The sequence below is a fragment of the Falco cherrug genome, chromosome 12, assembly GCF_023634085.1.
Source record: "Falco cherrug isolate bFalChe1 chromosome 12, bFalChe1.pri, whole genome shotgun sequence".
Classification (NCBI taxonomy): Eukaryota; Metazoa; Chordata; class Aves; order Falconiformes; family Falconidae; genus Falco; species Falco cherrug.
In genome coordinates this window covers 1,383,837-1,402,755 of record NC_073708.1, presented here as the reverse complement: position 1 = coordinate 1,402,755, position 18,919 = coordinate 1,383,837, and the positions used below count along the sequence as shown (strand labels likewise).

The window sequence follows — 18,919 nt, the reverse complement described above, 5'->3', positions numbered from 1 at the left end:
TTTCATTTTTGAAACTCAGTTATAAGCAAACATTACTTACACATTCTCAAGTAACTGAAGTGCATTCTGAATCTTAAAATATCTTTCTTTTCCCTAATATATTTAATTGTATTATTTTGTTTTATCACATATTGAATACAGTACCTGCATCTGTCGGAGAGCAGACGTCACTACTTAAAACAGTGTCAACATTGGCCCAAAGCACTCCAGCTAGCCTTCAATTAGAGCGGGGTCTGACAGGTTGTGCTATCTTCAAGCTGGAAGTTATCTCAGCATCCCTGGTGTACTGATGAGACCATGAACTCCTACTGCTCAGCATTCCAGAACAAGCCATTAGCCTTTGCTCTTCATTTCTTAATTTCTAATGAGTGATGTTACAACCACCATAATTTAAAACAAAGCTATCTTGGGTTTATTTCTTTTGTTTTAACATCAAGAGCTTTGAAGACTTTTTCCCCAAAAGAGGTGATTTTTTTTCCGATGACTTAATCTTTTGTTAGCTAATGCTTAAAGAAAAACCAATTTTTCAAAGGCAGAAAATAAGTTACTGTGACTTATATTCCATAATCATTTAACAGATGTCAAAAAGTGTGAGAATTTATTTGAAATACATTTAAATTTGAAATGTATGTGTCCTGCCATGATGAATTACTTTTTTTGTTTTTGAAAAATAAAACATACAAATATCACAGCTGTAATGCCTCCTGATGTTTGCTGCTTAGGACCAAATAACTTTTTCTTCTCTGCTTTATTTTCCTGATGACATCAAAATTAATCTCTATCATAGTGAATACTTTTATATTCCTTAATTTTCTGCTCCTTCCTTGTTCTGTTATCTACCTCTCCCTCGCAGGACATAGACTGGGAATATGGCCTTCTAAGAATTCTTTACATCATATAGTGTTTTATTAACTGACCATACTGTATAGGATTAATGGAAAAAAATCTACTAGTCTTTGATTTCATCTGCAAGGTTTGCACAAGTACACGTGTAAGGCCCATTTTCCCTAGACATCACAGAGTTATTAAAACATTTGACTGGCATAGTTCTTTTCTCATATAAGGGAAGATGCCTAAAAATTACCCATGAAGAATGTGTAAAGTAAATGACACAAACTGCACAATTTAATCTTTGTATCTAACTCCCCACTATGAATGCAATTCTGTAACACAGAACCTGACAAATTCCCAAATGCTAGACTATCTAAAGAAAATAGGAGCAACAAAAGGTTCAAGGCTAAGTTATGACCATCCAAAGTAAACACAATTTGGATTGGTATAGGCATTTACATGATGCTAGAAGCATTTATCTCAGAGCACCCTGATCGCTGCAGTGCCTTAGCAGGGTTAGACCCTTGTGATCAGCACTATGTGTGATCACTGATGTTGCAGATCGCGCAACGGCTCACACTGCAGCTGCTGGCTAGGTGCGTACAACCGTGCCCTGACCACTTGCCTTCCTATATTCCAGGGCTCCTTATAGCAAAACGGTTTGAACGGCCTCACTGCCACTGCTGGAGAACCCCGCGCAAAGTCTGTGCACATTCCCCTGTCAGAGCATCTCACCCAGCTTCTCAAAACGGACTGCAGTCCTCTATGTGAATGATATAGAAAAACATTATAATTCACAGTTCCACTGATGATATTTTGTTCTGAATTATTTTTCCGTCACTTATCAAATGACACCGACACAATTATTTCAATCATCCCCACCTACCATGCATGAACTGGATTCCTTCTGGATTAAACTAAAGCAGAAAATGAGCTCCTACTAGTGATGGGTGTTCAGCATTCAATACCAGACTAAAATAAGAACCATAATAAAGCTAGATATGCCCACTGCGTGGATGTCAGGTCCTCAGCACCAACTGTCCCATTTCACTCTGCTGATCCACTGCTATTATGCAGTATTTGCTAATGTAAAGTGTAGGATATTACAAAAATAATTTTGACAGTTATATCAATCTGACGTATTTCTTTAATTCAGCATTATGATTGAATCAGGAAAAACAACTATTTCCACTTTTCTTGGAAAGTTTTACTGGATTAAGTTTTTTATTATCAAGTACTACACAAAAAAATCTGATCACCTTAATCTATTACATGTCATATTTCCTGCCTGTATTAGAGTAGTCAAATTTTCCATATGGTCTCTTGGAGTCCTGTGAACTGCTTTCAAGACCCCTGAAGCTTCCTATTCTCCCTTTCACCAATCATTTTTTTTCAATAATTGCTAGGCGTTTGTTCAAGACATATTGCTACACTGAGGAGAATCTGTCCTATGCTGAAAACAAACAGTTGTACAGAATGAGTGTTCGGTGTGATGAACAGCGTTTGGAGTGAAGAGAAGTGTTGGATGAGTACAGACACTATTAAAGCTGTTCTTTACTCAAAGTGAATATTAATGACAGTTGTTTCATGTTTCAAGTTAAAATCATACAGAACACACTGTTGCAAGGAAAATAGTTCACTTAAACATATTTTCAATATACAAGCAAGCAATAACTATCCAAATACATTATATTATTTTTCATCAGGATGTTTGCGATCCTAAAAATGGTACCCCAAAACCACTCAGTTCTTGATTCTGAAAATATGACAAGCTTATTTATAGCACAAGTATTTCAAATCTATGTAGAAAATATTCTCATTTAAGTATACCCCCTACAAATTTTCTACATGAATACTGCTTGAGCTCCTGAAAGAATGCATATAAAGTCCATATTTATGGTTTACATTTCCTTATTATATCTATCGCCACAGATTCCAAAACAAAGGGTCATTATTTCCTTTGCAATAACAGCTCACAAGTTTTGAGACTCCTGACAAATGGTCCTAATAGAGTCAAATGTGATTTGATTTTTTTAACTTCCCAATTCACAATGCATTAAAATGAGTTCAAAAGGCACATGTAAAATGAGCTGAAAAATCATGGAACAACTCCTCTTAGCTTCTACCAATCCAGAGCAAATTCAGCCTCTAATAATATTCTCTATCACAGAAAAAAATCTGTAAAACACTAAGTTAGATAAAATTATGTGAGCATAGCTCAAAAATAACAGTTACACTTCTTTTAAATATGCTTTGTCTTTGGACAAGTTGATGCAAATCCAAGATATACTAGTATTTGCCAGCAGACTTCTGTCTGTTAAGATATTCTGAAATAACGTGTCTTTAAAAAAACAAACCATCAGGCCACAATGGTTTCATAAATACCCTCTCTTATATGCAGGCACTGGAGCCAAAAAAAAAAAAAAAAAAAAAAAGGCAAATAAAATAATGCAGAAAGGAAGACTGCAAAGGTCACTTTGACAAATGTTTGCCAGTTGAAATGATGCATGGGGCACTACTTCCAATACAGTGCAAATGTAGATCTTTCAGTCATGCCAACAGATAAACTGAAATAAAACAGAAATCAGTTAAAAGGAGAGCTCATTTCAACAGAAATGAGCTAACCAGAATGCTATAGAACTTGCACATTCAGTTCAACAAACCTACCAAACCAAAGGCTGACTGGAGCCTACTTCTCATCAGACAGAGGTAAGGACACGAACCAGACTGACATCATTCTGTTTGCATGTATCGAATGTAGATTAAGACATTTTTTGACTTAACGCTCTTACTGCAAGCTGCCATGAGTTGACACGGACCAGTGTGTCCACCTTTAGACTAAGGGACAAATTAGGTGACTCCTCCTGAAGCAGTGTCAGGTAATGCCACTATGGAACAAATGACAACTGTATTGTTGAAATACTTGTTTTAACGAAGCTAGTACTGTGTTGAACTCTAGCAACTTTGAAAACAGGTATAGTCATTTAAATATAGTACACAAATTCACTTTCCATACCACAAGAAAACTATAATCATCGCTAAACACAAATACTTCAACTAAACCCTTAAACATTACTTCATCTCTGCATGTGTAACTTTTCATCCCAGTAACAATGGCCACCAGTAGCACAGACAACTCATGTGTAAAATGTTCACGGCAAAATAGAATACCTGTGAGAAAACCGCTTGGATAGAAGGAAGACTGTGCCATACTGTATTTTAATGTTTCCTCCAGGAAAAGGCTTCTTCTGGAATTAATAACCATCCTATCCATTTCCATCAAGAAATACCACATAGTTCCTTACCCAACAACAGAACGCACCCCCTCCTTGCCCCCAAAATCCACCCATGCACCCACACACCCACCAGTTTTACATACTTGGCACCTCAAGCGAGGATGCATTTCTCCTATCAAATCTCAATATTTATCTGAATCCATCAGACCACCAAACACTATCCTCAGAATCTGATTCAGCCAATGTCATCTCAATGCATTTGATCAAATGGAACTATCAGTAGTTTACAAATATCACAGGAAAAGGATCTGGACTGACAGATGAATGAATCTCCCAGTTGTTTCTGATAAATTATTTTATCTCTAATAGGCTCAATATGTACCACCCTCATAAACCAGGAAGGATGAAAGCCCATAATGCATCAATCCACGGAGTACCAGCAAAACATCAGAAAAACAAATTCTGAAGTACTGATGGGATGAAATGGGTTTTCATTTCTCCTAACTTCTCAGCGGAATCAAGATAAGTGTGTAATAGAAGAGATGCATGTTTGACGCTCATCTGGCTTCTGCTAGGAAATAAAAAGCTTCTGGCCTCAAACACAGTAAAGTCTCCAGACTGGTACAGTGAAAAATGATGGAGACTGGAAGGCACACACTCTTCAGTTCCTCATCACATTAAACCAGGAGAACTGTGTGTAATTAGTTTCATTAATACAACCTGATTTTGTACAAAACAGATTATAAGAGTGCTAGAAACAAGAAAATAGCTGACTTTGAATGAGCATTTATTTTTCAGTACAACTCAAAGCCATAAGTGTCTTCTAAACTGCCCACGTACCTTTGGACAGAATAAGATTTAAAACATTTTCTTTGAAATGTTTCAGACTGGGATAAAACATTTCATATTTTCCTTGCAAAGAATGAGACCGCGCTCTTAGAAATTAAAGAAAAAAAGTATTAAAGAAGGAGCCTTACTGGTTTGTATCTTAGTGCATCCCTGTAGGATCCAAACAGTGCTGCCTGTGCCCGAAGAAAGGCCTTGGCTACTCCATCACCCGTAGCTGTAGACTGTTTTTTCAGTTTATTTTTCAAGGCCGAGACCTGCATGACAGAAAGGAACAGTTAAATTAACACCTCAGAAATTGGTAGAGTGAGGTATGAACCCAATCAGCAGGCAAACCATGGTGTCTACAGGTCAGCCAAAAATTCATCCTCCTCCTTGATAGCTTATCTTTTTAACTGCAAAGGGCACCTGCTGGTCTGTTAATTGAAATGAAAGCAGGGGATGATGGTAGAGTGCTAATGTAAATTGGTTTATGCTCTCTTTTTTTTCCCAAGGCCTCTTGACATAAATAAGCTTAATTATTTTACAGCAAAATGCATGTGAGCCACTTTTCTGCAGATTTTTTTTTCAATCATAACATGTACCTACTTGTTTTGAATTAAGACAGTTAGATATCTTTTTATTTATGCTACGAAGGTTGATTTTTAAGGATTCTTAATGGTCACTTACTATTCAGTTTTAGGGATTTTTAAGTCAAATTACTATCTTACATCATTTCTCATGCACCATGGGAATACCTGCTACCACTGTCAAACAGCTGAGAAAAGTCCATGTAAATTCAGTGCTACATTGCCTTTAGAACTGTCCTTGAAAATACAACATGTGAAAGGGAAAAAATAAGAATACTTAGGAGGCATCTGTAATTAAAAAAAAACCAAACAAACAACAAAAAAACCCAAAACCCACACCATTCATGTTTTAGTGCTCAACCATTTTTTTAAGGAGTTTTGTCTTTTTTTTATGTGGAAATGGCAATCAGTGTTTATATAGAACCTGGAAAGCGAGAACTCTTAATTGTGATGATCCTTACTTGGAGATACTTTGGAGAAAAAAATCATATAATTCTGGAATTATTACAGTATTCTTTAAAGATGTGTGGAATTACACCCTATTATAGTCTATAATCTCCTAATTCTCATCTTGACAGTCATCTGGAGAAGTCAGTCAACTGCAATCACACAGAATACATGTTTCTGTATCCCTTTGTATTGCAAACCACCCAATAAAGCAATATTTAAATCACTAAATACTATACAAAGTAACATTCAGAGTTACTCTTTAAACAGAACATTATAAACACAACCCATCACCAAAACAGCTTTCATTCATTTTTGAAATATATGCAAGAATTAATATCTTTTTCTTTATGCAAGCAGTCCTGACTGCTCTGGTAGATGATGATTGTAATTGAAGTGTCACCCTAATTAACAACTAAACTTTGAATAATGCTAATGAGAACTGAACATGGCATCAGAGAAAAGACCAGCTCTACAGGTGATAAACCTTCACAGTAGTGACATTTTCCAGTGTAAAGTCACAGTTACTGTGATCTGATCAAAGAGAGAGACCCCCATTGGGTCCAATTATAACTATAGTTTTGGAAAAAAAAATTATTGAGTTATGATGTTCATAATCTATGCAGAAAGGCCTTTACAGTATAGGTCTTTTCCCCATAGCTGTGATCTTTTCAATTTATATTCAAGCTCCATAGATCTAGATAAAAGTTTAGCGCCTGATTCGTTTAGCCCATGGAAAGCATACACCAAGGCTCATTTATGTTTCTTCCTTATACCTCAAAAGAAAAGAAAAAAAAAAGTACAAGTCTGAGCACAAAAATCAGTTAAGCAGTTCAAGGTTGAAAAAATAAATGAATCTCTTGGTTTTGGGTTTTTTTGTTTTGAGGCTTTTTGGTTTTTTGTTTTGTTGAGGGGGGAGGATTGCATTGGGTTTTGGGTTTTTTTGACTGCTCAGAAGGACTTGGTGCACAGCAGGACTGTGATTGCTTAGATCCATGAATCCAAAACCAAGGAACTGTGAGACCTCTTTGGGTAACATGATTAATAGATCTTAAAATTTCAAAGAAAATATACAGTTTTGGCATCAAGCCAAAAAAAAAAAAAAAAAAAAAAAAAGCAGCACGTTTATCAAAATCTTTTCCTTATGTGTGCTTTTATCCATCCACCCATGTATGATAAAAATGCCAAACCTTCTCTCCACTTCTTTCCATGTCTTAAGCAGAAATTGCCTTTTACAAAGTTTAAAAATAAAGAACTGCAAACAAACAAACCACAGGGTTCAGAATGTTGTTAACATTTATTTCTGGAAGACTCGAGTGATCCATTTCAGAAATGGTATGATTAATTTATATTAGAAGCAAACTGTTTTATCTTTTCCTAGCAACAGCTTCTCATAGGAAGGTGACTTCATTGGATTGCTAAACATTACCAGTGAAGAGCAATCAGAGCTTTAAGAAGGTTTAAATCAACAGAATTGTTTTTCAGGGATTTAGAAAGTCATGACAGTGATATGTAATTTTGCTTTCATAGGTAATCAAGTATCTAAAATGTAGAAACATATTGTGTTGGTCATTAAAGCTAAGTGTCACTTTTTTAAAACAGTCAGCCTATGTCCTTTCTAAGATTCCTAAAATAAAACTATCTGATCCGAAAAAAAGCATGACTAATATAGCTTCAATGTCTGTGTAGGCAGAAAAATAGAACTGCATATCACGTTAAAAAATAAATTTATAATATCATGTAACTATTAATCAAAGCCTTTGCTCCTCAAAATCTTAAGCACACATATAAATTTGAGCACATATAGAAGTATTCAAAATATTTGTTGCCTGAGAAATGCAGAACTGTGCACTGGGGTTCCCAATGACAATCAGATCTCTGAAAAATAAAAATATGCAGGTATTTCTCTGCTATCAGTGACAGTTGTTATACTTTCAACCATTTTTTCGTGCTCCCCATCAGATGTTGTCACTATAAAAGCAAGCCCACTGTCAACAGCAAGAAAGTGAAAGAATATAGCAGAGAAGAGACATAAAACAAAAACCTCACAACAAAATGGAATCTGATATGAATTAAATCAATACTGTTATTGAACAGGCTTACACATATTATCTACACACAGAGGATTTGGGCATCTCAGATAGCCCTCCAGCATTTAATCACAAATACTCATTTAGACAAAGACAACTACTTAAATGCAAATGTTTTCAAAACTAGTTGTAGTTTTCAACCTCACATTCTAGCTTCTAAAACTATATCAAGGTTCAACAGAATCTCAACTCTAAGGATTTATTCAAAATAAATAGCTGCCTCATAACACTGCAAACACTGTGGACTGCTCTGAGTTTCTAAAAATACATTAGTAATATTTTTGGTTATTTTCTGATGGGAAAACATAGTAAATTATGATAGTTAAATTTTACAAAAAATCTTTTTAGTTGCACTGTTACATGTTGACCATAACTGCTTTATACTATTAACCATTGTATTTTCAGAAATACTTTGCACACTCAGTAATTGCTTTATAAAGTAATTTTAATTTTCTACACGAATGACAGCCTACTTTTCAAATATTACTTTTAGAACAGTAATGTTCATACGCTCAAGTTTACAGTGCTAAAATCCTGTGACTTTAGGAATCTAAAACTAAAACTTTAAAAACCCATTTAGATTCCGCATTGCATCATAGTGCGTAGACACGACATGCTACCAAAGCCACGCATCTTTCAACAGCTCTGTAGATTTTATAGTTAACAGTATTTAACAACCACAGAAAATGCTCTAAACTCATAAAGCCTCTTGTTTTCTGAAGATCATATTTATAAAAGTTCTGGTCTAGTCTATGGAGAAGTCAGTAAGACTGGGTTGCTGAAAGTGATGCCCTCAGTTCTCCAAGCTTTTTCTGAAAGCATTCAGATTTGAGCAGAGGAGTAGCCTTTTTGTCAGTTAACTGCAAATGGGTATGGTAGGATCAAGCCCAAAGTTTACAAATTTGTGCCTATGGTCTCCGCTAATTTATATACACCACAAATATTCTTTTTCTAACATTTTACATTATTAAAGTGGTGATTGAGTATTATTGTATTAGGACATTTACTTCCACAGAAGTAGCTACTTATTTTCCCTTTCTTTTTTTTTTTTTTAATTAAAAAATAATAGACAAATTCACAGTGAAATGATGAAATTTAAAAACAAGTGTTCTTGTCAGAAGACAGGAAAAAGAGGGATTTTCCCCCCTCTAAGAAAACAAAGGATTCCTGAAAGTCTTGCACTGATTTATTTTTCCAATTTTGAATACCTTAGGAGTAGCGGAACTGCTACTGGCATGGTAGTATTTCTAACAGTCAATAAATCTAAAATATTATGTGTGAATATTGGAATGAAGCCATTAAGAAGATTACAGCATGCAACGCAGCAGAGGGTCCACATGAAAAAAGGACTGGTAATTCAGGACAACTGTGACCACTGACCTTTGCACAGTCAAGACCACTGGTCAGTCTGACAGAATAATAGAGTTCACATGCATAGAAAGTCATCTAGCCTGTAACTATAATTTAAATGCTTAAGTGAATGAGTTTAAAATGCCTTTAAATCTCAGTTAATTTATTATACAGTTTATTAGACAATGCCATATAATAATGTTTTTTCAAGCTTAAATTTATCATTAAAAAATTCACAATCAGAGCATTTTAATAGGCATACTACTTATACATGAGTAAACTATTAAATACCTGTGCTGTGAGGACATCATCAGGCTTATTGATCAAGAAAATAATTACTCAATTTCCTTTTGGACACAAGAAACAGTTTTAGAAAACGCTTTGAAAATACTGCATTTATTTTGTTAGGCTGTTAACCAACCTGGAATCAATTTCTGAAAGGGATAGTAAGACTAGAGCTTCTTCAGTATTTTCATTTCTTCATCCTATTTTAACACCTTTCAGAGGTAGTCATTATATTTTTTTCATCAGAAATTTTAATACCTTTGTATGTATGCTTATGAGGTTTATTTATGTACGTTAAAATGCTTCACATATGTATCTTTGACATTTGATAATGTTTTAAGTCAACTTACCATTTTGACTCTACACTCCTACATCTTATACTTTTTAACCAAGATGTTAGCAGTTGCACTGCCCCTTATGAACGCAAAAGAACAAACATTTTGTCATTTCATGAAGCAAACATGGATGTTTGTTTCCAGGTTTTCCAACTACAACTGTGTATGTTTTCCATTAAATTGTGTTAATTAAAAGGTGTTTTACAGATTGAAGTAGAGAAAGAAATGGGAATATACAAATAAAGTTTCATTATAAAATCCTCAAATTCTGCAAGTGTATATTGCATAGAACACAGTCTGTTGGGGGGTTTGTTCTGTATTAGATACAGAACGAAACATTTTAAGTCTACCACATAGTCTGTACACTTGGATAACCTTCATTGACATTAATAATAGTAACACGCATATATCCTGGGGGAGAATATACTTCTGAAAGTATGAAGATCTGTATCCCTATTTTCTTCACGTTAGCCTACTCATTTAGAGATCATTTTGATATGCATCTGTAAAAATATAGAAGTCCCTCTCATTGCACAAATACCCATTTTTACTGTTCAAAGGACCTCCAGCTACAACTCCAGTATCTTATGGAAGATGACACCTAATTCTCAATTCTACATCTAGCTATTATTTGACAAGAGGTATATATCTCCACGACATTATAACCTCAACCTTATTCACTGAATGCAAGGTCAGTTAAAATTACTGACACACCAGAAAAATACTCAGTTTTTATTACCTTGTTATACACTTGAACAACACAGTCAAAATTATTGTATATAACTGCATATATGTGTGTATATACATTTTCATACACCAACATAAAATCACAAAATGTCAGAATAGTTGTTATATAGTCTTTTGCATTTCTGAACTATAGTTAATACTGAGTCAAAAGAAACACTGAGCAGATGATTTATAAGAAGTGTAGATTTTAGCATCATTAAAATCAAAGGGAATCAACATTAATATAATCATCAAGAGTTTGACTTCTATTGTACCAAATACATACAAACTACCAACAAAACCAAAAGACGTAGCATGTCACTACAGTGCCTTACTTTAAGACAATTTGTTATCATGATTTATAATTTCAGAAAATGTAACTTTATTTCACATTTTGATGTAAAACTCTTTGTTCTGGCAACCATTTGTGATAGCTTGAGCTTCTATCACTAAACAACCAGAACAGTGGTTTCACAATTATATTCTTTTAGAGCTCTATTGGGAAGAACAAGGTAAATGAATTTTGTGACTATTTAAAATGATATAGAGTATGTTCCCCTATAGGCAATAAGAAGGAAAAAAAAAAGGGGGGGGGGGGGGGGGGGAGGGGAGGAGGGGTGGGACACCCTTTGCAAGATCAAAGTCCAGAAAGAACTGGCACTTAATTTATCATCCTTTACAGACAAAAGACAGTTTTCGTCATTTCAAAAGGATCAGACGTCTTTTATGACAAACTGGGTTTGCAGTTTAATTTACAAATAGAATTCTAAGTAAGCAGTCTTTGCTCTGCCAAAGCAAATGACAAACAGTATAGGTTTTCATTCACGCAGCCCTCAGCAGGATAGAAGAGATTAAAATAAAACTGAAATAATTTAGAGAAAACAAATAAATGTTTCAGAAAGTTGAAGAAGATCAAAGCCTGAATTTTCTGACCCCAACTGTACAAGCATTTCTTATTATATTGACCAGTGCCATCAGATCATTAATTAAAAGGAAAGCGCTGGCAGGTGGCAGGGAAGCAGAAGCCGATAATTGGCCCCCTTCTTCTTTTTGCCTTCAAAAACTCTCTCGTTCTTTTGCAAGACATGCCACTAGGCAGACAGAAATGCCTACTTTGTAATATAATGATTAAGATGAGATGAAGAGACTCTTGCGTTTAGAGCGGCTATGCCTAATGAATGCAGCTAGCTTTATAATTATGATCCTACTTTTACAATAAGAGATATGATGTTCCATTCAACATCTCCTCAACTGTCAAAAAGGTAAAAATCTCAAATATAGGGGTCTACACTTGGTGCTCTTCACCCCCTTATTCCTTTTATAACAGTTAGCAAAACCAGGCAAAATAACTACTAGTAATTCACGCATTTATATAAGAAAGAAAGAACGAAATATCTGTAAGACTTACCACTTCACCAGGTAGGTTGTTCAGGTCATTAAAAGGGGTTTCTAGAGTGTTTGTGTCAACATTCAGCAAAACCACATCCTCCAGTGATCTATTTTTTACTCTCTTAAGAGGGGAAAAAAATTAGTGGAAAAGCATTTTACTATAGTATCCTCCTGAAGCACATTTATATTATAATGTGCTAGATTACAAAAGATGATATTACAAAAGACAGTAATGGCAAGGCAACATTTTGAGCTTTAGATGTAGGATTTGTAAATTAGATGCCAGATTCAGACTGGCTTTTAAAAACACTTCCTCTTCATCAAACAGTAAGCTTATATTAGTAATCTCTGAAATACAAGCATATATATTCAAGAAATGAACTCTTGAAAAGTAAGATTCACACAAAACTTAATTAAATATATTGGAATTATGCATATCTTATAACAACATTTCATTCCCTCACATTTGTGAAAATCAGATAGCATGTTAATCATATAATCAGATGAAAACCAGAGAAAACTAAGAAAGTATTTGCAGATTTATGTAAGTCCCAGGCATGTGATGTCTACTAGCATTATAGCAGAATGGATGAAACAATCTTTCATCAATGGACTTGACCAGTAGCTAAGAATTAAACAACTTGTTCCTTTCAGGAAAAAATGATCGAACCCTTTTTCTCTATGTTCCTACAATAATACTTAATAGGACAGTCGAGGAAATAATTCCAGAAGGAATTGAGTGACTTCTTTTGCAAAGCAAGCCTTTCTGTTCAATGATTTTCTGATAGAATAAGGAAAAAGATCCTAGTCGAGATATTACAATCAATGTATGCAGGTTATATGAACCTGATTTGAGATAACAGAAGGCTATGCCTGGCATTAAGAAGTATACATGACAGGAGGCTTCAGAAACTAAGTGCTAGTGGCTCAGACGGGGGGAGAACCTACCTCATCAGTTTAACAAATGTGAACTGATCCCTAGAAACTGCTTCAGCAGAAGTGTAAAATCAAATAAAGTTCCCAAATCAATTATCTACTCTGCATGATAATCAGACTACACACATAGGCTTAGTGGTGTCATCAAACAGTCACAGAGAGAGGCAAAGCTACTTATGACCCAGCTATTACTTACCACTCAGGAGAGTTCTATTGTTTTGTTGTATGTCCAAATCTGGAATGGCTACCTCTTGGTTTTTTTGGCAAAAAACCAGTCATTTCTAAATTAGTAGTGCTGAACGTTATGGCATGAATGTTAGACTCAGATTTCCAGAGGGACAGGAACATAAATTATCTGGCAGACTGGAATGATGTTGAATTCTGATTGATGGTGACTCCAAAATAAATTTTAACTGTTCTTATTATTGGGAAAAATCTGTTGCTGAACCACTAAAAAAGGTAGGAAAAAAAACTATCATTGTGCTATTAAATAGACACAGAAACAAATCATGATGTAGAACCCACATCTCTCCATAAAACACTTCAAAAGTAAGATTTCAGAGAGTGACATTTTTTCACTTTGTAAAGTATCTGAAGCTTAAATTTTGTAATTCTGTATGCTAAAAACCAGGGATCATTTCTGAAGCATTTCCATTAAAGTTACCATTTATGGCGCGCACACACACACCCCTCATGCTTATCAGTACACAGAAGTGTTTAGTAAACTTACCTCTATTAAGCTTAAGTGGACACCAATTAGATAAGGCATCGGTGCACTGAATTAAAAAAAGTGGAAGAGATCAAGTTTTAAATACCAACTACCACAACATTTGTGGAACAAAAAAAATACCTAAATGCATACAGTTAACTAGTTAACATTTTCTGTTGAAGCCTGTATTAAATGAACACAGTTGCCACTGAAATTTTTACTACACAGGGATACTTTTTTTTTTTTTTTTAACTCTGCAGTAATGACGACCACAAAATAAAGGACACTGTTCCTAAATAAAGTATGAGCAGGAAGGCATGCCCAGCTCGCTAAGCGGCGTGCCATACCTACTTTCACTAACCAACCATACTGTATGGCAGAGCTAACAGTGCCTGTTTCAAAAGTGGTCTGTCTAGAACTACAGTGGGTTTAAAACGCCTTTCTGGAGAATATGGTACCAGTTAACATCACCACACAGCTACGCAAATATCACTAACGCCAGTTTTGGTTCTGCATTTGCTTTCGAAACCCTTCCTTGGGGGGTGTTTGGAAGCTGCATAATACCCTATTTAACTCAAGATATTAAACTACTCATTTCTAATTCGAATAAGACAAGGAACTATATTGTCAAAATAAAACAAATATCCACACAAAGCCTCTGGAGTGAGACCTCCTGCCGTACAAAAGCAAGAAACTGAATTTGTCAAGCTAATTTATCACAGTTCCCTATGATCTTCTGTTTCTTCCTCTAGTGAATGTATCTGGCAACATCTAACCAAGAATATACTCAGTATCCAGCGCTGAAGGGAAAAAACATTCAACAATCGTCATCACACTTCTGGGTACTGTGAGACTACTAAAACTACTCACTCCAGAGAAGCCAGCAATAGATAGGCTAGTTTAAGCAACTTGGTGGGAAATGAAATACTAGAGCGAAAAAAAAAACCCAGAAATAAAAAATAAACTATGAAAAATAAATGGAAGGTAAGATCACCTACACAAAACTACACAGATAGCTGACATACAGTAATTTCTCCCATTGCATTAATTCAATCACAGCTCTGAGCCACGAGCACCCACTGACTGGCGACTGCCTCACTGAGGCCCGAGGAGGGGCTCCCTGCGTCACTTCACATGGCCCCATCAAACTGGTCCCAGCTCTGGGAGCAAAAGTAGCAATTCTCACCTGCCTGCAGCTGCAGCCAGTTTTAGAAAAATCTGTTCACAGTATGGATTAGCCAATTGCTTTCATGAACAATGTCCCACAGGAGAGGAACAATTAAGAAAAAATAATAATAATAAAAAAAAAAGCCCTCAAACAAACAAAAGAAAAACCAACAAAAAACCACCAACCAACCACCACCAAAAAAGACGAACAAAACCCAGACTGACTGAGGCCAAAACAAGCTTTCATCATGTTTATACTATGGAAATAAAGGTTTGCTGATACTGCAAACTGTCACGAAGGTTTCTAGGCAATAGGGCTTCCAAAAAGGGAAACGGAGACCCCTGTGATCCCCACGTCTTCAACCAATACCAAAAAATTTTAGTACCTCCTGAAAATTGTAGGTGTGGAAAGTCAATTTGATCATTTTCAGCAAAGAATGACTTTTATTATTACTAGATTCTGAGGCCTTAACAGCAGAGGTTTGTAATACGTACATGAAATTGCTTACTGTGATACTACTGGGAGCTGCTATATAGTTTCTTTCTTGCTTATATATGTTATTACCACAAATGTTCTTAATCTACAGCACCATTGCCTAAAATAATTACTGTGTTATGCAAAACATGCAAGTTAATTAGAAAATAATTTTCCCATTCTCAAAAAACCAGGCATGCATTTATCCCAATTCTGAAGAGACCAAATCTCATAAAAAGACATGTTGCAATTGTAACTTGAATTTTCTATTTGCATTATATTCTTAACAGAGCATCAGTAGAACAGATGCTTTATCATCCACAGACAAAACTGTCATACATTTTTATATCAGTGCCTTAGTTTGCCAAGAAATTACACAGAAATCTGATGAAGTTAGCCTTCTCCTTTATGAAAGTTAATTTTATTCAACTAGAATCACTATCTCAATGCGTAAACTTGATTTTTCAAAAAGCTTTCTTGAATGCTAGCCACCTATAAGGCTGAGTGCAACAGTATCTTTTTGGCTTACTTAAATGTAGAAAACAATTCTTAAAAAATTTCAAAACCCCCAAGTTTTTTAGTAACTCCGCTGGGTCTTCTTCCTCTACAGCTAGAACGAAAATCACTTTCACTGCCTAATATTTTGCTATCTTTTAGGAAAAGAAACATATTATCTCTTCTCTTTTTGGATGGTTGTTCGAATTCTCACATTGGAGTTCTCATAACAGAATTCAAGGCTGAGATAAGCTACGTGGGGGAAAAAAACATCCTGAAGTAAATAAATCCACAGTATGGTCACACACCGCACCTTGCATGTACTCGTAACCTGGCCAGTCCCCATGGCTCTGCAGTCCACACTGATGCTCAGCACCCGTGGGTTTGGCTACTTTAAGAACATCTGTTACCTTATGCCTAAAACCAGCCTGTATATGAGGTTGCCTGACAGAACCTAGGAGGTTTTTCAAACTAAGGCAAGTGGAAGAACTTAAAATAATTTTTTAATATAGATCTAACTGTTTCACTCAAAGATACATCCTTCTTTTTTCATGCTCACAAAATGTACCAGCTAGGCAGTTTATGTAATTTATCAAATACTAACCCCCACAGAATTATATCATTTATCTTCATGAAGATTTGAAGATATATATAGTCCAACTCATAAAAAAATAATTGTGGATTTCTCTCAAAATATCTTGGATTATAACATGCAAAAAAAAGTTGCAGGATGAGAGCCTATATTTAAGCCAGTAGATTGAAATGTATTTTATCTTTGTTTAAAAACAGCCTTATTCCCAGACAAAGTTATCACACTCATAATCCCCTACTACACATATTTGAGTACCATTTCAGAACACCACTAAGAAAATGAGAGGTCATGGGAGACATCCCAAAGAAGTCCAAGTAAAGCAATGACAAGGTAGTTTCTAGGTATGAAAAAAGGTGGTTTTTATAGAAAGAACTTTGCTCCACCAAAATGCAATCAAAATTAAAAAAAAAAGAAAGAAAATATAAAAAAGAACTAGAAGATTATTTTAACAATTTTAAATTGACATGATCCTCTTGGACTGCAAACTAAGTCTGTCCTAGCATAAACTTTGACCTTACGAATTCATCAAGGTTTTCTAGGTTGATATATTATATACCTGAGAGGAAAACATGTATTTACTGTTAATATGAAAAGCGTAAGGAACGCTCAGTATTCTATGTGCTTTTGTTACACTATTCCAAGCTGTCTCACAAAAGAACCATTCCAACTGGACACGATCAAACAGAGAAATGTAAATGCATGAAAATCTGACTTAAAAGGTCTGAATTATAGTTACTGTAGTAAATTCATCAATTGTGCATTTCCTTTCATGAACATTATGTTTCCATTCAAACATCTCTAAAAAAGGGAAACTTTTTTTCCCCCACTCTATTGTACTACTGTGAAGAAGAAAAAGGGAAATAAATGAGTTTTACAAGTTTAAGAAACTCCATGCTTCTTTTTAATGAGTAAAAAAATTTCTCAGGTCATGCCATAATGACCTAGAATCTCAACCATTATCATTATCACAGGAAGCTGTGTACAGCATCTAGCATTATTATTTCTGGAAACACTATCTGTGCTTAGGAGAGGAAATAAAAAAAACTTCTAGTATTCAGGATGCACTCTGCAGGGTACAGCTTGAATAAAAGTGTTGATCTACCTTCTGAGAACAGCATTTATGGATGATAGAAATTACAAAGGAGAATGAAATTACAAAGCTTCTGGCTAAGCTCAAGTAATACAAAAACTAAACAAATACATCCAAGCTCTACCCCCATCTTGGTGCATTTTATCAAAGCTAGGAGGAAAAACAATTAGGACAGAGTTTCATCAAAAGAAAACTATCATTAAAGATGAAAGGCTTAGCTATAGTTGAAAGTAAAGGGAGGAGTGGGAGAAGAACATTTGATTTCTTTTTAAAAACAATAAATAATACACATGTGAAGTACAGGAACTACCACAGAAAAAGATACACCATGGACAAATATTGTAAACTTGAGGAAAAATTATCAAAAAGACTTAAGGAAACATAATGAGACTTTCTTTGAAAACAAGTTCAATAGACTGGGTGGAGCTCAGTAGAACATCAATATTTATACGTTCCACGGAAAAAAAAACCAAAACATAAAGCTCATCAAACATGCAAGTATAATATACTTCTGTGAAGAAAAACATTGGTAGGCATCTGACTTGGACTTATTTTTTGTATATAATAATTCCTGATCTGTAAAATGGCTTTAAATGGCTTTCATTTTTCCACCACAGATCTATTGGGTCTAGTTAAAGTGAAAGTCTACAGGGATGGACACTCCTGTTTTAGGTGCTTTAATGGAAACGCTCATTTTTATATCTCTGGCACTACTACAAGTAAGAGAAAGTAGGTATCTTCTTAGCCTGAAATCTTGAAACACAAGCATGTAGAAACATCATCCCTTGAAGGGCCAGAAGTGACTCAAAAAATGACTCTTTTCTTGTTCAACTTAAAAATCTGCTGAAACCACGAAGTCTGTCATGTGAACAGAAACACATCAGAAAAGCGGAATTCTTGTAACAAAATTTTTGGAAGTACAAAATGGAGATTTTAAGCTTTTTCGCGAAGGTGCTGGACAGGATCCTGAAGCTGACTGAGTCTAAAATACAAATATTACATGATCGTACAGACCTAAGGGAAACACTGATGCCTACTAACATCTGATTCTGGAAAAACCGATCAGTTCTTCTCTGAATGCTTATATCAGTATCATTTGCCTCAAGTTAAAATAAATACCAAAAAAAAAGAAAACCACAACACAGTCTCATTTAAACTATTGAATGCATTTTCTAACAATAAAGCAAGAACAGTTATTATAAACAGGATTCTAAATGGTGCATCGATATTAATCAGCAGTGTAAATCAAGGTACCAATTCAAACATCATGTAAAGGCATGCTGGAATATCTCTATTCATCACTTCAGCACTGGCTTAAGTGCCTTCATAAACCAGATCATATATATACATA

The 18,919-nt window shown here is 35.1% G+C and overlaps 1 protein-coding gene across 5 annotated transcripts in view; it reads right to left on the bottom strand.

Moving 5' to 3' along the window:
- The window catches only part of DENND1B (DENN domain containing 1B), a 166,643-nt gene that overhangs the window by 43,160 nt on the left and 104,564 nt on the right, over positions 1 to 18,919 (bottom strand). For all 5 annotated transcript variants that reach the window (XM_055724383.1, XM_055724382.1, XM_055724380.1 and 2 more), the window contains 3 exons: positions 13,771 to 13,816; positions 12,124 to 12,225; positions 5,045 to 5,170 (listed from right to left, as the gene is read on the bottom strand). In XM_055724383.1, coding sequence (XP_055580358.1) covers positions 5,045 to 5,170; positions 12,124 to 12,225; positions 13,771 to 13,816 — 274 coding nt within the window. The remainder of the gene's footprint in view (positions 1 to 5,044; positions 5,171 to 12,123; positions 12,226 to 13,770; positions 13,817 to 18,919) is intronic.